At 39.9% G+C, this 25,690-nt stretch overlaps 1 protein-coding gene across 2 annotated transcripts in view; it reads left to right on the forward strand.

The window, feature by feature from the left end:
• CNTLN (centlein) overlaps positions 1 to 25,690 on the forward strand; it is a 174,297-nt gene that overhangs the window by 55,124 nt on the left and 93,483 nt on the right. The window contains exons 8-12 of one of the 2 annotated variants that reach the window (XM_035140509.3): positions 866 to 1,057; positions 11,110 to 11,283; positions 15,520 to 15,645; positions 17,073 to 17,194; positions 23,206 to 23,331. In XM_035140509.3, coding sequence (XP_034996400.3) covers positions 866 to 1,057; positions 11,110 to 11,283; positions 15,520 to 15,645; positions 17,073 to 17,194; positions 23,206 to 23,331 — 740 coding nt within the window. The remainder of the gene's footprint in view (positions 1 to 865; positions 1,058 to 11,109; positions 11,284 to 15,519; positions 15,646 to 17,072; positions 17,195 to 23,205; positions 23,332 to 25,690) is intronic. The other variant, XM_035140510.3, reaches the window with a different exon arrangement.

Here is a 25,690-nt window from a genome sequence, read left to right on the forward strand (position 1 = left end):
AACAGAAAACTGTATTTATTTATTTTTTGCCAAATATTAAATAGAAACTAGAAAAAATCATTTGTATGTACACGCAGTACCCATCCATTTTCTATAACCCATGACATGTGAAACTGTACCCATCAAGCTAAAGCTGCGTTCATGTTTTTAGGACCAAGATAGCCCTGGCAGGCAAAAAATGTTTGTTGCATTTGTCTTGCTTGTTCCATTCATGAATAAAGTAGATGTGGTCTAATTTCTGTAGGAAATATTTGCAAAGGCAAAAGTCCCTTTTCTGTCCCTTTCCCTCTCCCTTCCATCCCTGCATTCTAGGAATCTCCAGCAAGATTAAGTTCCGGTGGATTCAGGTCCTTTCACATGCTGTCACCTTTTGTTATAAAAACTAGACCCACCCAATTTATATGTGAATCTGATAGAAATGGTTGCTTTTTGTCATGTTTTGTTTGGCCTATAGCCTTCATTGACTAGTAGTGTAGAATATACATTTCTGGGATACTGTAATATTGTTGCGAGTTGTTACATCTAAGGTAGTTTTAAGCAGAATAGCTTCTGTAGATTTACTTAGTGTAAAATATAGGTAAATATACTATAGGTAGTACACTACAGTTCCAATGTGAAACATTTTCTTTCTATGTGTTGATGAAAGGCATTGGAACTCTGTCTTAAATGAAATCTGGCAGAGTGGGATCAGCATTTACAAGGGATGAAAATGGTTTTAATTACTGTATACTGGTTTGGTTCTCTGAATTTTGTTGCTAGATTTCACACTCTAGTAGTTGCATATTTATGAACACGTACTCTTGTTCATAATGACACTTTTTCTTAAATCTAAAATTTTTCTTAAATTTCTTAAATCTTAAAACAGCTTTACAATGAATTGACCATATGTTTTGAGAAACTCAAAGCAAGTGAGTTGGCGCTCCGGCAAAGTCAAGCTTCTCTCCAGAATCAACTACTTGAAAAAGAACAACATATCAGTCAGCTGGAAGAACAACTTCAACAGGCTCTCAGCTCTCTGTTTTCAAAACCTGAAAGTCCTTCAAAACAGAGAAAAGAGGTGAGAGAAAATGGTTGGCAAATAGTATTTTTAATTACTGGTATTCCACTGTCCAAGTGAATGACCTGGTAGATATAACACCATGCACCCATGAAACAATCAAGCACCAACTAAGTTAAGTTTTTCTGCAGCACTTGCATTATTATTGATGCACCCTACCTGAAGGAAACATATATAATCTGAAGGACACATTTATAATCTTACTATGCTTAGAAGTTTGTATTCTGTGTAACCATTTATGCATTAAGATTGTGCCGTGTAAGAAATCATATTACAATGTGCTCCTGTGGTTTACAGCTGAATTAGCAGAATAACACATCTAGCTAAGCAGATTGCCCAAGGAGGAAGTCAGTTATGCCATAGTCCCATGTCCCCAAATGTTCTGCAGAACAGGTTGTCTGCTGTTGAGACTGGGTGCCTGAAATATATCTGGGACAAAGGTACCCTGACATCAGGAGATTGATTTGCTTGCTAAGCTAAATCAAAGGTCTAACAGGGTAACTGGGGGAAAGTTAAGAGTGCACCAACGGTCAGTACAAGAAAGCAGAAGTGAATCTCCTCACGAGGACACAGATAGAAGGAGGGATTCTGAGGTGCTGTCCAATGCTCATTGGCTTGATGCTTAATGCAATATATGAATATGTAATATCTGATAAACCTATAAAACCCCTGGACACCCATTGACCAGGGTCCAGACTTTCTGAGGTTACTTACTGGACCTTTATTGCTCAGCAATAAACCTTACTCTCAATTTCTCCACAACCGTGTTTGTGATTTTTGAGAACCCACTGAACTAAGGTTCCCAGGTCCCACGCTACATTATTATTATTATTATTATTATTGTTGTTGTTGTTCACACAAAAAATGAGAACACAAACTACATAATGAAACAAAAACAAACCAATAACCCCCCTCCCACAAACACATTTAAAAGGCCATAAAATGTTTGATCAGCCCAATGCCTGGTTATAGAGAAATGCTTTTGCTTGGCACTTAAAGATATGTAAGGAAGGTGCCAGATGAGCCACCCTGGGGAGAGCTTTCCACAAAAAAGGCCTATTCCCATGTTGCCACCCCCCCCCCGGACCTCTTGTGGAGGGGGCACATGAAGAAGGGCCTCAGATGATTATTGCAGGGTCTGAGTCACTTCATATGAGGAAAGGCGGTCCTTGAGGTATTGTAGTTCTGAGACATTTAAGGCTTTATGGGTCAAAACCAGCACTTTGAATTGGGACTGGAAATTAATTGGTAGCAAGTGCAGTTGGGCCAGGATCAGTGTAATATCCCCTTACTGTCTTGCCCCAGTGAGTAACCTGGCCATCGAATCCTGCACCAGCTGAAGTTTCTGAACTGCCTTTGGAGGGGAGGCAGCTCAACATATAACATGTTGCAGTAATCTAACCTAGAGGTCACCAGAGCATAGGTGACAGACGTTAGGCTATCCCTGTCCAGAATGGGGAATAACTGGGCCACCAGCCGAGTCTCGAGGGACAGCAAAGGATCCAGGGGTACCCCCAAGTTATTTACCCACTCCTTCAAAGGAAGTGTAACCCCATCAAGAGCAGGCACCCTCCCCTCTGGAGAACCACCCACTAACAGTGCCACAGTTTTGTCCAGATTGAGCTTCAGTTTGTTGGCTCTCATCCAATCCATTACCAAGGTTGCACAGCTGCATAGTTCATACATAGTTCATATAGGCCAGAGAGTTCCACATTCCAATGGAAGACCAACTTTTTAAACCCTGCGGGTGTAACGTTTGGTCAATTAATACCACCAACTGGTTGATTACGCACTCTTCAATCCGTTCAAATGTGCTTCCAATTAATTGGGTAGCAGGCTTTTAAAAAAACAATGCAAATCAAGAATGGACACTGTTGTTGGAGAGACATTTGACTTATTTTCCTCATACAGAAGGGAATGCCTTTTCTAAGACAGGACATTCCACCTGCTGGTGCTTTGTGATGGTGCAGAAATAGGCATGACCGGCATTTTGCTGTGAAGACAAACAGCAGTTTTCCAGGCTTAAAACAAAGAGTGCATATGTCCATCCCTGGCCATCCCCTAATATTGTTCTCCACCAGGGATAACATACCTGTAGCTTTCTAAGTGCTGCTGGATCCCAACTCCCACCTGCTCTAGTCAGCATGCTCAGTGATGATGGAGGTTGCAGTCTTTACAGCATTGGGTGGTGGTGGTGGTCCAGGGTTTCCATTCCTGACTTGCACCATCCTCTCCCTGGTCCGGTTTCCTGCCATTCCCCCCGCTTGAGTTGACCATGCTTAGCAGTGCTGGTCACAAAAGGCAAACAAACTTGCTATTTCTCCTGAAATAATCTTGAAATCCTGGCTCAATGGGCATATTCCTGCATTTTTATTTTTTTTAAGGTAGTTATGGGAATTTAATGTAAAAAACAAAAAAATGCCTTTCCCTTCTTCAAAGTGGTCAGTTCTTCAGGTGAAATTGTGTGCCTCTTTTAATCAATTGTTTTAAACCCATAAGATTAATCAGCTATGATTCTTGCCCCCGTCCTTCCTATTTCAACCCTGTCCCTTTGGAAAAAACCTAAATATTGAAATTTACTCAGCGGTTTGTGAACACATGGAATGAGTATTATTCATGTATTTATTTCCTTTGAGAAATGCAAATTATAATCCTTCTGCTGATTCAAATAATAGTACTTAGGATAATGTTCTTGAGCAATGCATGCACATTTATCTTTTGTATAAGCACTCCTATTCTAACATGCGTGTGTGTGAGAGAGACAGAAAGAGTTATCATTTCTAACTTTCATTTCAGTAATTTCATTCACATCGCTAGCAAAATATTAGCAGAGACAGTGTTCAGCTAAATATGCTGTATACAAGGCTGATATTAAGCATTTCTGACCTTTGCCTCTTATTTATGGTTGCAGCCATGTGATTTTTAGCACCTTTTTATTTGAATTACTAGCTTCCCAACCCTGCGACATGGTATGTTTGCATAGGTGGAATGCATAGACAATTCTCTATTGCAGGATGAGGAACATCCCATGTTCAAATAAATGTGGAGGGTCTCTGTGCAGTAACCATTTTTTTGTTAATAGTAACAGGGCTGCTGGGAGCAGTGCATCAGCAACATTATTGTATGTAGAAAGGTGCACAATGGGAAACATAGTTTGAAAAGTTTGCAAGTATTGGGTTTTACCACCTCTAGGAGCTGTTTAGCATGCAAGCCCCACCCCTGCCCTTTTGATTGAATTCTGTTATCCAATAAGAAGTTCCAAGACAGTTGCGAAGTGCCGCAGCCAAAGTTTCTGTCTTCAGGACAGAATGTTTATATGCTTAATAAGCCAGCAAAGCGAATATCCATTTCCCACTCAAAGCAAAGGCAAGCAGTAAGAATGGGAAAGTGCAGGGCTTTATTATGGAAACAGCAACTCAACTTTAACTACTCTATAGTGGCAGTGTTCATGCCGCTATCATAAAACTTAAGAACGTTTAGTAATTTTTTCCCCTACAATTATTCAAAATTACATTACCCTTACTGAAAACTGAATGGCTTTTAGTGGATTAATTAAACTGTAGCTGGTTTGCCATCTGGGTGCAGCTTGTTTAGCTGCTTTTCACAGAAAGATTTTTCACAGAATAAAGAGCATTTTTGTTGTTAGAAAGCAGCTGCTAGAGAATACTCTTTAAAATACAAACGATGTGTGTCCTAATAATTTACGTTGCTCTATATTAAAAATAATGTGGTGGAAAAAGAACTTTTTTAACATCTTATTTTTTGTCAGTGTTGCTTTGTTGAAACCATGGAGCCTCTTACAAATCAGCTTTTATAAAAATATTCACTTTTTTCCCCATTTGGGTTGCTCATGATGTTGTGCTAAGAGTTCAGGGTTTAGGCTAGATGCAGAAGAGGAACGAAAAAGGAAGAGAGAATTAAGTAGATCTGATTTTATGGCTCAAGTGGTTTCATTAAATTAGAGTGCTGTGTGCTCCCGTTCATTAATGAACTTTTGCCATATGCTTTAACTGTTCTGGTCAATAGCTGATAAAGAGAAGCTTGTGTTAAAAAACAAATCTGGATAAAAATATCCCTGTGATGGGCTTTTATCAAAGGAGTTGCTTTGAATTCAGTAACTACTACTGAGGCAATATGGCTCACAATTTGCGACCCAAAGGTAGTCATACATTATTGGAATAGAGCCTACTGCGCTTCACATTACACAGATGTGAAGACCTGATTATAGCTGCTTCATAATTAACAGTGATCCGATTTGTTTTGTGGCATAAATGGTGCATGTGTAGAACATTAGCCATGGCACTCTCATTCAAATTCAACTCGAGGGCTCAGCGGCAGGCGGGTCACGAGCTTCAGGGAGTAGCAGCACAAGCTCCTCCATATGTTCTTGCGGCATCTTACTATGGCTATGAGTGCAAGATAAGTTCCCCAAAGAACCTAATCGTGTTCTGTAATTACAGTGCGGCTTTCTGCTGGCTAGAAATGAGGGAGAAGCTAAAACCCTCATCAGATAATTTGTAAATTACTTTACATGGCGGATGCCTAACTCAGTTGGTTTTCAACTGCTGAAATTATAAATAATTGTAACAGATGTGGCAATATGGCTGGCCTCCAATAAATGAGGCCCTTGATAATTTGGCCGACCCTTTGACAGGCCAATTTAATAAAATGTGAACAAAATCTTCTTGCTAATAATTTATCATCCCTTTTCCCAATAGAATAAATTTAATTACCCTAGCAGTTAACAAGGTCACACCCAGATGCCAAACTCAGCTACAGTTTTGATAATGCAATCAGGAATTGAGAGGTGATGACAGCGTTGTTGTTTTTTTCATTACCTGGCTTCACATAAACACAGGTGGCGTAGCTTTCTTGTCAGTTTTTAATAATTACAGGCTATTATGGAATGCATAGTTAGCAGATTGAAAACCACACTTTGGTGAATTTGTTTGAGTATGATTGAGATTCTAATGTATAGAGATGATAATATATAACAAGCGTCGCTCCTGGTTTACTCCGTTATTGTGCAAGATTTGATTTGTACTGGTGACAGAAGTGTAACCGTTTTGCAAACTTTGGTGTAGCTGGCTTATGAGGCTGTGTTTGTTAGCAACAGTAAGACGGAAGAGCTAACAGCACCTTTTCCTTCCTAATCAAACTAACTCTGCCTTCCCAAGCTAATATACAACCGTATCACACAATTGCATGCTTGTAACCCCAGAGGAAAGCTTAAGGTCAGCTTAAGGTCCGACTCTGCATATGAGGCAAGATGCTCCATACACAAGCGTTATCACATTGGATTAGAAAACACAATCTAGGTGTCAGTGTGCTGAAAGCAGAAAGAGTGTGCAAAATGTACTTAAAATGGCATGGAAAGGCGTTTCCTTGCAGTCTCTGTAAAGTACCCACTGCAGTCAACAAAATTGTTTGAAAGTCTTCTCTAGCACTGATAATATGGTCAGCAATATGTAGCTCAGTTTAGCGTGAAATAAATGCTGCAGTTTTGATTTCAGTGAGGCTTTGGAAAGGGCTTAGAATGATAGTCACAGACAAAAGTCCAGATGGCACCCCACACATTAACATGGGGCTTTAAGCTACAACAGAAAGGTGTCCAAGTATTGCCAAACTGTCTGGCATGTGGGCTCTGGATTGTGGCCATATGCAACAGTCATACAGAATTCATTATGAAGTCAGAGCTCTGTGAGTTGTGTAACCCCCCCCCCCTGCTTTCTGTCTGCATTGGGCATTCTTCATCGTGGACATGGAACATTCCAAGATCTAGATGAAAATTGGCTAGGCTCATCACATCCTGATGTCTTTAGGCTCAATAAGGCTCAGCCCTGTTGTGTTATGGAATGTTCTCATGGTCTATAAAGTTGTGGCCTATAAAGTGATGGCTGAACTCCTTGCGGCTTCCCTGATGAGTGCCCCATTTCTCTGAAAATTCTGCATTGCCTTCTAGGAATTGTAGTGTGATCCCCATCCTTCTTGCCTTGTTTTCACTCCATAGTACCAACCTTGGTGGAGTGCACCTTGAAAATTCAGCCTCCCCTAAATTCAGTGTTCATTTAAAGGTGAACATATCTAGTTGTACCTTCTGGAACAACAAGTAGACTGAAGCTAGCCATCCTTTGATATTTGCATTTCCCCCTGAAATCTGGTGAACCGGGTTCGATTCCCCGCTCCTCCACATGCAGCTGCTGGGTGACCTTGGGCTAGTCACACTTCTCTGAAGTCTCTCAGCCTCACTCACCTCACAGAGTGTTTGTTGTGGGTGAGGAAGGGAAAGGAGATAGTTAGCCTCTTTGAGACTCCTTAGGGTAGTGATAAAGCAGGATATCAAATTCAAACTCTTCTTCTTCTTCCCTGAATTTCACAACACAATTATCCAACCTAGTAATGTGCACAGAAATGCATATACTGGGGTAAAGTATGCATACAATATTTGGGGAAATTGCCCTGCAAAAATATGTATATTGGGCAAAATGATACACTCAGATTTGTATATTAGCAGAAAATCACATTCAAATCCTGATGAGGATGTGCCTATGTGTTTCAAAAAAATGCAAACTGATATGGGCATGTGGAGACCTGAACTTAAGACTGGAAAATGACAAACCAAGCGAAAACAAAATTGTCAGATTCTCTCCCCTCCTAATAACCATATTAAGGGCTTGCAAGACACAAAATAAGTTAAGAGTAAATAATTTCTACACATTCCAGCTTTGCAGATCACCTGATCACCAAATCTGATTTATCATTCTGAGATGGAGAAGAATTTTGGGGGGGGGAGGGGAGAATGGTACACAACTTACATTATAGCTGGGCCTTATACTTTGAACAGATACATGCCATGCCTGGTAATTACAAATTTTGATGCTATTCCTCACTATATAGTGTAGTAAATATTGTTACAATGTTTATAAAAATTGATTTTCCTTCGAACTTGCTAGCTGCACTTGTATGAAAACTAAGTTACTGCAGTGTTAACTAAGAAAAACAATTAGTGAGATGTTTCCTTTTATCTTAGCACAGTTAGATGATACAATGCATCTCTATATGTTCAATACAAACTTGTCATGTGAGCTGCTCACATAACTATATGTATATTTCTTGTTAATGTCATTTCCTTATTAGGTTGATTCACATACAGCCTACCATTGGTTCACATGCCCCTGCTTCCCCTCATGCACTTAGATTCATAGATGCAATTAAGAGCCCTTATGCATCTTACCCGTGCCAGGCAGGTGCCAACTTTGAAAGTCAAGAGTATATCCAACCAGTTCTGGCAAATCATCCCCATTAGTCCATCTAGTCTTACAAAATGCAGTGTGATCATAGGGGCTTTATTTTTGAGGCAGATTTTCATGTTGTAAAATGAGCAAGTAGGAGAATTTTAATATATATATATTTAAAATTGCAGTATTCTACTTTGAGCTATTAGGACAAGTTGGCATTTTTGCACTGTGAGAAAATAAACACACACTTTTGACATTTGAATGTGTATTTCTCTTGGCTACACATTGGATTGGATCCAGATTGCCTTCCATGGATAGAAAGACTCCCATCTACAGATCCAGTGGAGGGATCACACTAAGGGGGGTGGGGAAGCCCTCAACATGCTAGAGCCACACAGGAACTTCAGAGGAAGGAGGGAATTAGCAAGATGGTGGCTCAGGGAGAGGGGCCTGTTACCTGCTGGTAGATACAGTATAGTAATTCGCTATAGTCAGGTGCATGGAGTTCATTGCAGGCAAATGAACCCATTTTTTTGTTTCAACTCGAGTGCCAAAATGTCTTGGGCCAGCCCTGCAGGTTATTAATTTCTTTTGCAGGCTAGTAACTTCATTTTTTTCTTTTATATTTTAGCATGTTGGTAGCATTTGTTGATTTACAAGGAAATTCTAATTAAATATCCACTTTTGCTGCTTAGGCATTTGAGCAAGTAATCCAAATCTAAGTTAAATAAACCTTAAATCTTGCAATGTCTCATCCAGTAGCTGCTAACAGAGTTGTTTGGACGTAGCATGCTAATAAGGAAAAAGTTGAAGGGCAAATTCTGCAGTACATGGAAACATTTGACATTTGTATAGTCCATACCTGTGTGCAGCAGCACAATTCTGTACGCACAAAAATGGTTTATGGATGCAGCCAATAATGTCCAGATTAAAATCTGCCACAAATAGAGAGCAGATAAAAGTGAACCAGGTCAGAGGAACCCATGACAAAGAATGAGTTTAGAAAAACAACCCCAAGTTAAGCAGAACTAAACTGAGGCTCGCATAATGATTTTTCATATGCTACAGTGGAAGTAAGTGCATTGCCCAGCTTCCAACTAGTAGGAATAATTTATTCACCCATTTTCAATACATGGTTGTCAGACAGGGTTCCATTCATGGAATCATAGAACTGTAGAGTTGGAAGGGACCCTGAGGATCATCTAGTCCCCCGGCAATGCATGAATATGCAGCTGTCCCATACAGGGATTGAACCTGCAACCTTGGCATTATCAGCACCACACTCTCAGATGCTACGTCTTCTGTCTTGGTGCTGCACAAATCCATATTGAGAGTAAAGTCTCCTTGTGTAGCCATTTTTTTTTAATTTGCTTGATGAGGGAATTGGAGGTTGCTTCTGCAAGCCTAAGACTTACTTCCAACCCTTGAGGTGGGCTGGGGAGCTTGGAGTCGCTTGATAGTTGCTAAGGGTTTGACAAACCCATTTGCTGAGGCATCCACACTTGTCACCTTCTGGTTTTGTGTTTCACATTTTATCATGTTTTCTCTAGAGTTGGAATTGTAATAATTGGCTACATGGAGAAGGTTTAGAACTTTTGCTAGCAAATATGTTAGAATTCTGTTACACATTTCATGGTGAATAATCCCAAGGCTCCCATGGTATATCTATAAGTTTATACATCAAAACAACACGGATTCCTGTGTTTTGGTGATGGTTTGAAACTTCCAGCTGATAAAAGCTGCTATGCTCATCTTTTGAGCCATGGTGAGGGGTGCATTATGAGTGCATCACACCAGCATTCTAATGCCTTTTTTATTTTCAGTTTAAAATGTTGGCAATGACCTATGGAGGCCTAAATGGTATGGGCCCAAAATAGGAAGTCGTCTTTACCCTATGTTCTTTTGAAGCCTTTAAGAGCTCCTATCAACTGTGTCATTTATGTATTAAGCCAGGACAGAAAGGGCACTAAGAAATGTATTCCCAGTAGTTGCATTGTAACTTTGGATCTCCTTTTCCTTGGACACTTCCCTGTGATTAAGTGCATTTCAGAAGCAGTAAAGTGTTTCTTTTACTGACTTTTGATGCCAAAGATAGGATAGATGAAAGTGTTAGTATAGATCAAGGTGGGTTTTTTTAAAAAAAATATCCACTGTTTTATAATTGTTGTTGTTGTTTAGTTGTTTAGTCATGTCCGACTCTTCATGACCCCATGGACCAGAGCACGCCAGGCACTCCTGTCTTGCACTGCCTCCTGGAGTTTGGTCAAACTCATGTTCGTAGCTTCGAAAACACTGTCCAACCATCTCGTCCTCTGTCGTCCCCTTCTCCTAGTGCCCTCAATCTTTCCCAACATCAGGGTCTTTTCCAAGGATTCTTCTCTTCTCATGAGGTGGCCAAAGTATTGGAGCCTCAGCTTCACGATCTGTCCTTCCAGTGAGCACTCAGGGCTGATTTCCTTCAGAATGGATAAGTTTTATAATTAGCATATTGTTATCCATCCTGTTCCCTTGGGATGAGGAGGGCTATGGAATTGAATTAAATAAATTAAATGCCTGTGGGAAGCATCCAAATCATTATGAGCACAGTTCATATCACAACAGGTACAATCCAAATAAATGTTTCATTGAACTTAGCCCTATGTCCGATTGCACTTGAATATTTTCTTTTATTCCACCCCAGCCCCAGGTATAAAAGGTAGTTTTTTGGTGTGCAACGTTTTGATTTAATATGTGAAGCATAGTATGTTGGCAGCAGTATTCATATTTTGCTTTTATCCCCAAATATTCCAAAGTACTTTCCCTTCTGTTTTCTAGGAATTCCAGCAGTATTCTTTAAGTGAGCTAGAATATCTCATACTATCACAAAAATCTGAAATAAAGCTTTTGAAAGAAAAATTGAAAAGAGCAAATCATACACTAGCAGATCATAGCCTTTGCAGCAGAGATTTCTTGGATTGCATCAGTGTTAAGGCTGGGAAGAAATACAAGGTAGGAAAGCTTTATTGCCTTGTGTATTTGTGTCAAAATGAGGTTGGCAAAGCTTGACATTTTGCTCTGGGACTTGGATAATACCAGTTTTAATAACTGTCGATGCTACTTATAATTCTGGAAGCTTGATCGAAGAGTGTTTTTATTATCTGCCAAAGACTTGTTAAAATAACTGTTGGGAGTAGGAAGTTTTACCTTATTAAACACTGAATAAAGGATTGTTAATTTAATGAAATTATTTAAAGGTTCAATTCTTTGTAGGATTCTTAAGATGAATATTTATTACTTGATACTGTTTGTGAGGATGCCCATTCTTTTCAAACAGATGAACTTAAGAAATTTAGTTTGAGATCTAAAAGTTTGCAATTAATATAAATGCTGAGCTAGGAGTTCTGTACAACTGGTGTTGTTTTATCTTTAGAATTAATTATTGAATCTGAAGTCAGTTATTTTCCATTTATTTTACCTATTAGAATTTGTATTTCTCTCTGCTCTTAGATGTTCGGGGCTTGCTACATCATGTCATTTAAAAACAAAAACAAACTGTATTACATCAAAATAGTCCCACCTAGGACCCAGGTGGCACTGTGGGTTAAACCACTGAGCCTAGGGCTTGCTGATCAGAAGGTCGGCGGTTCGAATCCCTGTGACGGGGTGAGCTCCCGTTGCTTGGTCCCAGCTCCTGCCAACCTAGCAGTTCGAAAGCACGTCTAAATGCAAGTAGATAAATAGGAACCGCTACAGCGGGAAGGTAAACGGTGTTTCCATGTGCTGCTCTGGTTTGCCAGAAGCGGCTTTGTCATGCTGGCCACATGACCTGGAAGCTATACGCTGGCTCCCTCGGCCAATAATGTGAGATGAGCACGCAACCCCAAAGTCGGTCACGACTGAACCTAATGGTCAGGGGTCCCTTTACCTTTACCTTTTTATACCTGTATAACACTAATTTCCAGATACCAGCCAAAATATGTCTTTTCATTGGTTCTGATTATTCTTAATTGTGAAGCAGCTCCATAGAACACTTGTCTTCAGACTTCTTGCATGGATAGGTCAGAACAGAACAACATCTTGAATTATACCTGGAAGCTAGCAAGAAGAGCCCTTGTAGATTAGACCAGGCCTATCTTGTCGAGCATCATGTTTTCCAGAGTAACCAACCACATGCCTATGGGAAGATCACAAGCGGGATACAAGCTCAAGAGCCCTTCTGTGGTGCTGGTGACACTGGACATAGCATACAGCCATCATGACTACTAATTACCGTACTGATAGCCTTACCAACCATGAATTTTTTTACTCCCTTATTAATGCCATAAAAGTTGGTGGCCAATACAACAACATCCTGTGGTATTTTGAAACTAGGATATTTGTAAAGATACAAATATGTGGTCAAACAGGGACTCCTTCATCATTTGACCCCTGTGTAAGAAGTGGTGCCTTCTACTTTCCATTTTTTTCTAATTTGGAACCATTAGACATAATTAAGGCGGTTCTATGTCTGAAATACTGTAGTAGGAGGTTCCGTTTAAAAGCTATGGGCGAAGTGAACCAGGCAGCATTTCGATGGCATTTTTTTAATTTTTAAAGGTAGAACATACAGCTGCAGTGGATGTTCTCTTGTCACCCCCTCCCACAAATGCTGTGGACACAGAATAATTCTGAAACAATTTTGGAGAAAAATGTTCCCCTGCACTAACATCCACCTTTTTTGCAGTGACTGCGCTATCCCCCCAGAATGCGCAGGATCTGGGGGAAGCTGCCATTTCCCTTTAGGATGCTCAGGGACAACACTGTATCGGAGGCATTCTGGGTAGGAAATAGGTAGCACCAAGGGGGGGGGCAGGAGGCAAGTGCCCCCAAAGGAGCTCATCCCCACTTGCCACCTCCTGTTACAAGACTCCTGCCATTAACATGTACTGATTCTTTTGGTTCAGAGATCTTAACAAGTGAGACACAACTTCCACACTCAGAAATATACACTGCCTTTTCTGTGCCCCCCCCCCCCGCAAATCTTTTTTTGGTGTTGCCGCTGGAGATAGCATCTGCCACAAGAGGCACCTGACAAGAGGACCTTTGCCATTGCTGCTGCTGCCTGAAAAAAATGCAAATGGGGCAACAAATTTGGGGGCCATTAATTGTCCCACACTGCAGTAATGTTTGAAGTGTCCCACTATCTGTGGTATAACAGAATCTACTCTTATAAGCCACCCTTATAAACTATACAGTAGTTCTATTAGCAACCTTTTTTCCACTTCTGACCTCCTCCAGGAAAGCCTCTAGCATGAAACATTTGCACCTCATTGGGGCTTGCATCAACATCGACTCACTTTGTTGCGTCAACCTTTCTATTCTATTGAAGACTTCATAAATGTTCTTCAGAATTCTTTCCATTCTTGTGCTCTTTGGCCTGTGCAACCAGTTCATCTTTACTTACGGATGATCTACAGCAAAATGTGTTTTATAATCTGAACGGCACCATCAATGTACATGGCACTTTACGTATCTTATTATAATAGCCTTTACAATGCTACAAGCATAAAAATGTTCTTAAAGATTTATATAGCATAGCAATGCATTAGCGGCAAGAAACACTCTGCCAGAATAGACAAGCTGATGTCATCTGTTACCTTAACTACAATTCTACATAATTCCTACTGAAATGTGGATTGACTCACTGGAATCGGAGAAAGGGTGGTGAGCTGGTGGTACAGTTCTGCAACATCCACCTTGAACATCTGCCTCTGCCATCCTATGCCTTCAGTACCGGCAGACAGAGAAAGCAATATAACTTTTATTGTTTTGGTCTGTGGGCCAGTTCATACTCAACATTTCTCATCATAGCTGCCAAGTTTTCCCTTTTCTCGCGAGGAAGCCTATTCAGCATAAGGGAAAATCCCTTTAAAAAAGGGATAACTTGGCAGCTATGATTTCTCATGCAAGCACCCCTGGAGTGTTGTAGACAATACTAGGGTTGTGGCCAGGCAATACTCATGTCCACAAGCCACTTGCCTTTACAGTGGCTCAAAAAGAAAAAGAAAAAAAGGCTGAAATTGCACAAATCCTGGCGATCAGGGATTCCAGTTTGGCCCATGAGGCCATTTCCCCCCAAACCACGCCTATCTGCTCTTCAGCTAATGTCAAGGGAATGTCAGCTGATGGGTGAGAAGACAGAGTTTAAGCCTGCATTGGCTGCACAATCTTGTTCCTGGCAGGAAACAAGATTATGCAGCCAAGTAGCATACCTCATCCTTCCTCAGATTATCGTTATAGTTGATGGGAAGCATATATTTAAATATGTTTTTCAAAGAAGTGTTCCACTACAGTCCGAATCCTTCTCCGTTTTGTGCAAAAACAAAGAACAGTAGAGCCCTATTTCTTTCTTTTTCCTCCGTGTCATAAAAAAACTAATGAATTTTGAAGGCACTGCAATGGCTCCTTGTTTTACAAAATAAAAGAATTGGGGAAGCTAAAGGAGCTTTATATATCTTACGCTGCTAAACTATTAAGTGCACCATAGTGGTATTAAGATACTGCCCAGCCTTTTAACCAAAATTGTCTAGGAATTCAGTGAAGTTGATCTGAATCTTTCATGCCTTTTACATAAAGGCATATGACATGGTGGGAGCAAGAAGGTTGCCCAGTTTAAATGCTATTTTCACACATCCTTTCTCCAGATTGCTGCAGAAAGCTGCACATAATATAAACACACACTCTTGTCTCTAGTTAGGCATATTATAGTTAATGACCATATGGTCATTATGGTGTAAGATCTACTGTCTGTTGTATTTATATTCCTCAAGCATATTGTTCCTTCAACTTCACAGTGTGTTAAACTATTTCAAAGGGGAAAAAATCCTTTCCCTCTTGTTTCTGGTTGTCCTATCAAGTGTAACCTTGGACCCTTATAGAGCAATTAGATCAGCCTCTATCCCCTCCTTTGTAATGAGGTTTCTTGCATTTCTGAGTCTATAACCCTTTAGTCTTCCCTAATGGGACATCATTATTCTGAAAGAAACAATGTAAATGTAAATGAATATTCTCATTAACGAGTCACAGAGAAACCTTTAGTGGTAGCGCTGTGGTAATTCTGCTTGTTATTTCTCTGGTATTCCATGCAGGATTTTTTTTCTTTATAATTCATTATTAGTATTCAAAATTACTTGTTCTTTAATTTTGCATGTCTTTCATAATCCGGTGTTCCAACCAGTTCAACCATGTCCTTGTTTTATTCTCGAGGAACCACCTGTGAAACGTTCAAGGTCTCTGTCCCCAAAGAGCTTTGTGAAAGAGTTGGAGGAATTAAGAAGGCTTAAAATAGCTGAAAGAAAGATTGAAAACTTAGAAAAGACACTGCAGCTAAAGGTGAAAATTATTATTATTATTATTATTATTATTATTATTATTATTATTATTATTAGCTTTCAGTTGGCATAGACAGAGACAAACAAAAATCACAATGTCATTTTATAAAACCCAGCATACATAGCAATGCATATTGGAAATTGAAATAAATAAGATGTGTTTTCCATGGGCTTAAAGTTTTACCATTTTCACAGTCAGTCCTGTGCAACAAATAAAATGAAATAAAATGTTCAAGCAGCTACTTAAATAGAATTTTAATTAAGGATTGTGGGGCTGGATCCCTGCAAATCTATCTGTCCACCCTAGAAAGTTATATCCCCATGTCTGAAATGGCCATAAGAATGGTCCATCTGTTCCAGCATCCTGTTCTCACAGTGGCCAACCAGATGCTTGTGGGAGACCATCAAGCAGGATTTTGGTTTCTCGCAACTGGTATTCAGAAGCTTTGCTGCCTCCAACTGTAGAGGGCAGAGCCTAGTCACTGAGGTTAGTAGTCTTTGATAGACCTCTCCCTCCATGCATTTGTCTAATCTTAAAGCCATCCAAGTTGATGGCCATCATTACTTCCTATGGGTGCTCCATAGTTAAACTATGCACTGGGTAACAACACAGCTTCAGGTTTTGGCTACTCTCATAGGCAAAAAAACATGGAGCCAAGTGCTAAGAATCAATTCTTTTTTGCAGTGCACAGTTGATCTGTATTGGCTGTGTTACTAATAGGAAGGAACATGACTTGTTAGTCCCAGGAATACTGTACTCTGCATAGGACAACTTGAGTTTTTCTGATGTCCCATAAAAGCTCTTTATCTCAAAGAGGCCACAGGTGCTTAGAGGATACATTGAGGTGGTAATTTGTGTTGCTTCTTGTCAACCAGTTTCTGTAGTAATTAAACAATTGTGCTTGGTCACAACTATTTTGAATATTTGTAAGAATGTTTGTGAAATAAATCCATTTCTAAGAATCTGTATTCCCAATTATTGTTTTCAAAAACAAAACAAAACTATGCACTGGGTAAATAAGTACTTTCTTTTATGTGTTCTAAATCTTCCAATGTCCCGCTTCACTGGACTAGTGTTTTGAGAGAGGGGAAAAAACTTTATCCGTTTTCTCCATGTCATGCCAAGTTTATAATTGTATAAACTTCTGTCATCTCACCTCTTACTTGCCTTTTCTCTAAACTAAAAGTCCCAGACATTACAACATTTCTTTGTAGGGGAGTCTCTCCATCTCTTTGATCGTTTGGTTGCCCATTTCTCAACCTTTTTCCAACTCTAAATGCCATGGGTGTTTCTGTCACCGTGTATGAACATTGTGTTGTCAGTTGATCGTAAATAATAATAAAAAACCTCAGCTGTAGCAGACTGCCATTTTAAGTGCTTGCATTTTACTCAGTCGTATCTTATCACATCACCTTGGTATTATGCAGATCCAAGAAAACGATGAGCTGAGGCAAACCCATGAAAAGCGCAAAAAGAGGCTGCAGATGTTACAGACCAACTACAGAGCAGTAAAAAAGCAATTAAAACAATGGGAGGAAAGCTATAGCAAGTAAGTTACACAGCTCATTAAAAACCATTATTTGTATTAAATCTGAGTATAACTTTTGCTGCTTAGGTGTTCTAGAAAAGAAGTAGATTAAAGCAGGGAAAAGATAATTTCCCGATACTGTTGGCCTTTATTGCATAGGCTCATAGGAGTAAATGTTACTGTATAAACAAGTGGCATGAACTGGAATTCCATTATAAGTTTCACAAATGAACAGAGCCACCAGTTACTTCTGTTGTGAATGGTCACTGTCCTTTCCTTGTACAGTACCTGTGTTTTGTGGGCATTTAGTTCCATTGTTTATATATAGCTTTTTTCTCTGTCCATGAAGAAAGGAGGAAGAAGGCTGTGCATATGCTTGGGGAGAGGGCATGAGCAAAGGCTCAGACGAGTAATGCCAAACCACCCCTTTGTTTTTGCTGCAATGAACTTAATACAGTATGACTACATTCTCTAAGTTGTCAAATGGTTTATTTTACCTCTCCTAAAGTCCTTCTTAATTAATGAGTTTACAGTGGGGGGGGGGGTATTCAACCAACTTTTACTCTGTGTAGATCCATTGAAAAGAAGGAACATGACTAAGCTAGGTCCAGTCATTTCAGTGTGTCTGTCTGAGTAACAGTTAGTTGAATATCACCCATTATTTAATTGATTTGTTTACATGTAGATTTCATTGTACACTCCAAATAATTTTGCGTAGTATGCAATAATCATTATAAACTCCTGAAACATTTATTAATAGATGCAGTTATACTCCATTTTTACTGTTAGGTCACATGGTATAACTTCTGTGAGTGATGGGTAAGAACAGCTTAGATTTTAAATTATGGGCAACTTTAGCAGGTCGTAACTTGGTGACCCGGAGTGCCTATTTCCAGATATGGCCCCTTTGGACATATATTACATAGCCAATGTTCTCCATGCTTTCATAACTACCAGATTAGATTATTGCAGCATGCTGCACATAGGGCTACCATTGAAGACAACAGTTCCAAAACACAGGAGCCAGATAACTGGTTGGGGTTCCATTTCTAATTTGAATAACCCCCATTTAAAAACAGCTGCACTGATTACTGGTTCGTTTCCAGACCCAATTCATGGTGTTCATGTTAATAGAAATTTGCCATAAATATCCTTTCTTACAGTGCCCTTGAAGAACCAGGTGCGCAGCCTGGGAGTCATTTTGGACTCACAGCTGTCCATGGAGGCACAGGTTAATTCTGTGTCCAGGACGGCTGTCTACCAGCTCCATCTGGTACGCAGGCTGAGACCCTACCTGCCTGCAGACTGTCTCGCCAGAGTGGTGCATGCTCTAGTTATCTCCCACTTGGACTACTGCAATGCGCTCTACGTGGGGCTACTTTTGAAGGTGACCCGGAAACTGCAATTAATCCAGAATGCGGCAGCTAGACTGGTGACTGGGAGCGGCCGCCGAGACCACATAACACTAAGAGACGTACATTGGCTCCCAGTATGTTTCCGAGCACAATTCAAAGTGAAGTGATAAACTTTAAAGCCCTAAACGGCCTCGGTCCTATATACCTGAAGGAGCGTCTCCACCCCCATTGTTCAGCCCGGACACTGAGATCCAGTGCCGAGGGCCTTCTGGCGGTCCCCTCACTGCGAGAAGCAAAGCTACAGGGAACCAGGCAGAGGGCCTTCTCGGTAGTGGCACCCGCCCTGTGGAACGCCCTTCCATCGGAGGTCAAGGAGATAAACAACTATCTGACATTTAGAAAACACCTAAAGGCAGCCCTGTTTAGGGAAGTTTTTAAATTGTGATATTTTAATGTATTTTGGTATTTGTTGGAAGCCACCCAGAGTGGTGGGGGAAACCCAGCCAGATGGGCGGGGAATAAATAAATAAATAAATAAATAATACAGACCCTCTTGAGAGTTATGGTCAGCAGAGGGGGGTTCTCTTGGTAGCTCCACAATTAATTTACACAGATTGTATTGTTAATTCAAAACCAGAATGTGTTGCTAATTAATCATTTATGCTTATAAATTATAGGGAAGAAGCAAACCCAGATTAAGCAATGGAAGTGAAAATAACAGTAAAACTAGTTGAGATTCTGCTACTTCTTTGAATGGGTTTTTAGGAATAACTCTGAATCAAGGCCATGTATTGATTTATTCAGGGGCCTTTGCTGGTTTTTCTATTCCCCCTAGACAGCTGTTGTGTATCTGGGTTTATTAAAAGAAAAGAAATGACCACCTTTTCTGCTTCCATTACAGTGGTACCTCGGGTTACAAATGCTTCGGGTTACAAACACCTTGGGTTACAAACTCCGCTAACCCGGAAGTAGTACCTCAGGTTGAGAACTTTGCCCCAGGATGAGAATGGAAATCGTGTGGTGGCAGTAGAAGGCCCCATTAGCTAAAGTGGTACCTCAGGTTAAGAACGATTTCAGGTTAAGAATGGACCTCCGGAACGAATTAAGTTCGTAACCCGAGGTATCACTGTATTTCCTTTCCTCTGCCCCAACCAAATGGAAGCATCCATGGGGACTCTAGGTATGTTGAACTGGTACAAAAAACCCACACACAACAATCTTTTATTTTTTGTTTTCATATGTGGAGTACTCTGAGACACTTGGGTTCATTTACCAAATTAAATAAAAGCAGTTTTTGTTGAGCTGTTTAGCCCAGAATCACAGAAACACAGCAAATTAGCATGGCTGTTCCTCTCCCTGGAAAAACCCCAGTCTTCAGTAGGAGGAGTTTTGATATGTTGGCTGAATATGCCTCTTCACTGGGATAATGAATAAATTGATTGTTATAAACTTGTCATCTGGGCACAGGGTCTGTAGTATCAGCGAGCAAGGAACTTTCTGGACAATTAAAAACTCCTCAACTATTTATTTTAGGACCACAGTTATGCTAGCCCTGATCCAATCTCATGATACCCTCGGATCTACGGCGGTATACAAATTAAATTAACAATCAATAATACATATTATTATCATGCCTGGTTTTCCACATGCTGCAGGGAATAGCAATTATATTATCTTAAATCGGGATATGCTCCGAGCAGTACATTACTGGAAAGGCTTTGGATGGCTAAACTGTGAAAAGAAATTGTTTTTGAAATAACATGGTATAGGGACATAGGAAGTGGTTGTATACCAAAGCCAACCAATGGCCCTTGTAGTTCAGTGGCTTCAATGGACAGCTCTGACTTTTCCCATTTCAGATAGATCCTTCCCAGCCCTGTCTAGAGATCTGGACTGAATCTGGAACCTTTTGAATGCTAAGCATGTGCCATGCCACTGAGCCACAGGTCTCCTCATTAGTGTGGAGAGAAGGGGAGAGACTTTTTAGTGGTTGCATTTCTTGAATATTTAAAGGGTTTCTTGATTCCTCATGTGTAAGGGGAGGCATAGCTTATAAAGAGGGTTTTTCCAGTCTTAAAAAAAATAAATCAAAATCAAATATAAGCTTCTGGCAAGGGTAAGAGTTGTGTCACTTATCACAATCCTTTAGGTGTCCAAAGCAGATGCACAGACACATTCCACAAAGTAGTATTGACTGCTAGAAATAACATTTTCTGATAAAGAAAATACTACTATTTGAAAATGTGAGACCATTGCAACCAACACACTTGTCCTACGGAATGGTGACTGTACGCAATTATTCTGAAGTAAATTAGTAATCAGGAATGGCCCTGGTTGCACAGAAGGTGAATCCAAAGGATGGATCCAACTGTTCCATACACACATTGGCTTTTGTTCAATGGAGGTGTGAGTCACTTTCCACACTCAAGTCAGTGTTTGGGGCAGCTCCATGCTTCCCATCCCCGTTGTGTACCTGAAGCTTGGTTTTGTTTTGAATGGGAAATTCTTGCGAGGAGTTCCTTGTATGCAGCGGAGCACCCACAGAACATTGGATCAAGCTGAATATTTCTATTTAAAATATAAAAGATGTTTTGTTGACTTGCAAAGTCACTTTGAGAGAAGTGATTCTAAGACATAATTAGATCAGGACTTTGTCAAACTAGACACAAAAGGGAAGATTGCAAACCGTCACATCCATACCTTACCTGAGACACAAGAAATCCATTCAGAGTTGCAGGAACAAAGGAATCTCATGTTCCTTGAATTCGCCATGTGGCTTTTACAGGGACATCAAAGGGCAGCATGTGAGTAAAGCATTGTACTACACTAGAACTCGTTCTCAGAAATCATTCTGCTTGGCATTATTGCACACAGTAAACTGTCCTTCTGGTGTAAATGAAAATATAGGGCATTGCATGCACTTTTAAAACCTATGGATTGCTCATATATCATTTTAATGGAAAACATTTGTTTTATCAATTTATTATTCTTAGAAGGCTTTTTATTTTTCTAAAAATTAATATACAATTTCTAATGGTTAGAAGTAGGTATAATAATAGGAATAATAATCTCATAAAACTAATAATAAATCAATAAATCAGATGGTATTCAAAATTCAAATATTAATGTATAAATATATGAATAATATAGATGACAGATTTTTTTCAGGAACATGTGCAAATATCGTATTTTTCTGTGTATAAGATGCCTCCTATTTTTAGGGACTCCAATTTAAGAAAATAGCGGGGAGATTGCCCTGTGTATAAGACGACCCACAGTTTTTTTTACATAAATTAAAAGTAAAAAAACCTAGTCTTATACATGGAAAAGTACAGTACATCTGTATTAGCTTATAATTTGATTCAATTGCTTGGTTCTCTTCCTATCACTGTTAATATGACCTCTATTTATGTCCTTTCTTCTGTTATATTTTTTGCACACTACTGCCTATCAAACGTTTCCCATACCACTTTGTTATTTCAGTTTGGTTTTGCACTTATGACTCACCATAGTCAGCAAGGTTGTTTATGCAAGGCATAAATTAGAGGGGTTTTCTCCTCTTGTCTGTTGATTATTTGTCTTTTTCTGTCCACACCGTGTGGGATCATGCTCAAACCTCCCCAAACACAGCAGCACAATGGGAACGTAAATCAAACATGTAGTAAGATCATAAGCAGCATTCTCTTGGGAGGCAAGTGGACAATGTCATATGTCAGTTTTTGCCACAAAGCCTTTCATGTAATGTTTGTGTTTTGGCATGCTTATGAATCACATCTCCAAATTCCTTCTGAAGAAAGACAGTAGAATCCCGAGCTTAGCTGTAGTGTCTTGTACAACAGCAACATTCTGTTCAAATGCAATCGATTCTGGGGCAGGGGCAGGTTTGTCTGAAAGGCTTGGACGTATCCAAGGCTACCCAGTGAGTCTCTTGGCTAAGCAGAGCCTTGATCCGAGTTTAACCAGAATTCTGTGCTTTGACTATCAGGCAGTTGGATTGTGGAGCACAATGAGTTAAGAAAAGAGGTTTCATGCATGCCTGTGATGTCATGGATCTTTGTGCAGGAAGTTGTAGGCTGCATCGCTATGGTGGTTTGGGGAGTACAGAGGCCTGGCAGTGGGCTTGTGACTGGCACCACTAATGTTGAAGCACTATTTGTGGGGACCAGTGTCTCTATACGAGGGCTGTGTATGAAAACACCATGGTTTGTGAAGTTCTGATTGTCTGAAACGGAACTGCCAAGATCATGAAGAAGAGCTTCCTCCTTCTTGCCTTTGTGTGTTGTTGATATATGCTTAGTTACTTCCTTCAGATCAAGTGTTTGTGCTACTTAAGGATCAGTTGACACTAGATGCTGGGAGAATTGGTGGCTCCTCACCTTTCTCTGAGACCATGTCTGACATCTCTACCTTTCACTTTCTCCCTGCTGACTGTGCAAACGAAGGCGAATGTTGCAGTTTGACACACACCATTTCTGAACTCTAGTGCCACATCAGCAGTTTATCCTTCTGAAATTAGTTAACGGAAATTTCAGTTTCTTTACGTGAAAATTTAGGGCTATGTTTCAATAATGGCATTACATGTAGCAATATCAAGTGTTGGGACATTACACTTTTCACGGACATTTAAAATCATTTATTTTATAGATTTTGTTGTTGTCGTTGTTTGTTTAAATACAGGCCTGGAAGCGGCAAAAATGGAAAGGAGCGTTCTCATCCCCGGCAGCTGTGTCAAGAAGATTCTGATGCTGTGTGGAACGAGCTGGCGTATTTCAAAAAGGAACACAAAAAGCTATTGATTGAAAAGTGAGTTTCTTTCTTTTTAAAATACATATACATTGAAAAACGTGCTGCTAGTTTGCTAAATCTTCTTCTCATTGGGGTTTGAAGGCTACACGAAGGAATTCCTTTCAAAGACCAAAATTAAATCATCTTCCTCTCCTAGAAACAGAGAGGAAAGCACCACCCTCCTCCCACCCCTCCTTTTAAATCAGTGACAACAAGTTTGCTAGCACTAACAGAAACTGTATTACATGATCTAGGGATTGTGTTAATTAATGTGGCTCTCATCTGTTGGAGGTGTCGCTCTTCATTAGCCTGTATTTTACACACTGCCGTGCTTCATTTTTGGAATGAGGTGGTGAGGGGATAACCTAGCCAGCCATCCTTGTTTGATCTCCTTGATACATACGCAATGCAGAATGCCTCAGCTCTCTTGGTTCCCTGCCCTGTTCTGCTAATCCCAGCTGAGCTCATTATGGTGTAGCCTTGCTGCTACTCTTGGAGCCAGAGCTGTCCAAGCTAATTACTGGTAGCAGCAGAGCTGCCTGTTAAGGGTCTGGAGTGGATCTGCTAACATGGTCCTTCGTAGTGACCTGCGAAAGGCATGAGGGAGTTGCTCTCTTTCTTGCCATGCACAGCCTGTCCTTTGGGTTTAGTACTGATCCCTTCACACAGCTCTTTTAGCTGTGGTAAGTGTAAAACTTGGAGAAGGAATTCTTACTTTAGAAAACATACAGTTTGCCTCGTTGATCTTATAATTCATAGACTATTAAACTCACCCTGGTAAAGTAAGAGCATTTCCCTTTCATATAGAAAAAAGGGAGTTGGTAGGGATTGCATAATTATTCTTTTAATTATGTTTTAAAATGTCTTTTGTCAAGTTGATTTTGTTGTTTAGCATTGAGTGTGCTTAAAACTCTGAACGTTTCCCCCCTTGTTCTTTTGAGACTTCAGCATATTTGTCAGAAGTGTGCCTGCATTGATAGAACATCTAGAATATTATCTCGGCAGTAAAATGCTGAAGGACCTACCTTTAAAACTTCACTGTTGGAACTACAAAAATACTGCTATATCCATAGCGCAAGCTGTTTTTGGTTCTGTCTATGTTGGCCACTTAAAAATATATATAGGACACTATGATCGCTCGGATAATGATTTCCTGACACATTTACCAGCATCATAAGTTTTTGTATCATCACATAAAGATAGTAGCATATGGGATTCTTCCACAGAACTTCTGAAAGCTGGAGATCTTCTTTATATATATATATATATATTACTGCATCTTGCAATGTTTTAGAATTCTGATTCTACTCCATTGTTCCAAGCACTAGAACCTACACTGGCCAGTTGCATTTCAGCATTATTCTGACATCTTAGGAAAAGGCTATGGGAAGAAACATAGGTAGCGCTTTTTCCAGAAAGATAGTCATGTTAGTTCGTTGCAGCAAATATAACAGGGGTTTGTATCTAACAATCAAACAATTGCCTGCTCAGAACAACTTCCACGAGAGCAACCAAACTCCCCCCTCCCCCCTTAAAGTTGAACACATTTATTATGGCATAAGCTTTCACAGACGTCAGTCGACTTCATCAGATTCAGGAAGTGCTATCCTGTCTTATGAGGTTTGCATGGTTGGGAGAAGGAGAAAGGTAAACACTGAGATCACAAAAGAAACGAAGTGAAATAAAATGCAAAAAAGTACAGATGGTGCTAATTGCATTATCAACAGTGGCCATTTGCAAAAATAAAATAAAATAAAAAATATTGATGACTCTGTTTTGGGAGGCCAATTAACATAGTGTAGTGTTGTAAAAACCTGTTGTTCCAGTTCAATCCACATTTGAGCTTCCTTGTAACCTTGGTCTTCAGGGAAAAAGCAATATTAAATGGACTGGGGTTTGTTAAGGATAAAAAACTGGAAGAAATAAATGAAGCTTAAAAGACTTATACAAAGTTCTGATTATAAACTGTGCTGTGTTAGATTTGCAAAAAAGGAGCTGCTCATTTTTCAAATGCTTTATTCTCCAAAGTCATCAAATCTACCATTGATTTGTAGCAAATGCTATTCAGTGACAAGGAAGATCATAAATTGGCTGGTCCTACTGGTCTTTTTCTTATGTTTCCTGTAAAGGCTTCAAGTGATAAAACCATGTTTTTAGAACATCAGTATCACCAGCAGAAAAATTGGGTAAGATGTAAGACTACCTGTCTTCTCTGATGCACATTTTACATCAGTGATGTTTTAGATACAAACTATCTGCTGACAAACTATCTGATAGTTTGTCTCTAAAAAGTTGCCTATCACTGCTAGAGAGTCAGCTGCAGGGGGGAAGAACACAATAAGGATCATTTTCTAAATTAAAGGTATCGAGAGGTGAC

This window comes from Zootoca vivipara, chromosome 15 (assembly GCF_965207765.1).
Source record: "Zootoca vivipara chromosome 15, rZooViv2.hap1.1, whole genome shotgun sequence".
NCBI lineage: Eukaryota > Metazoa > Chordata > Lepidosauria > Squamata > Lacertidae > Zootoca > Zootoca vivipara.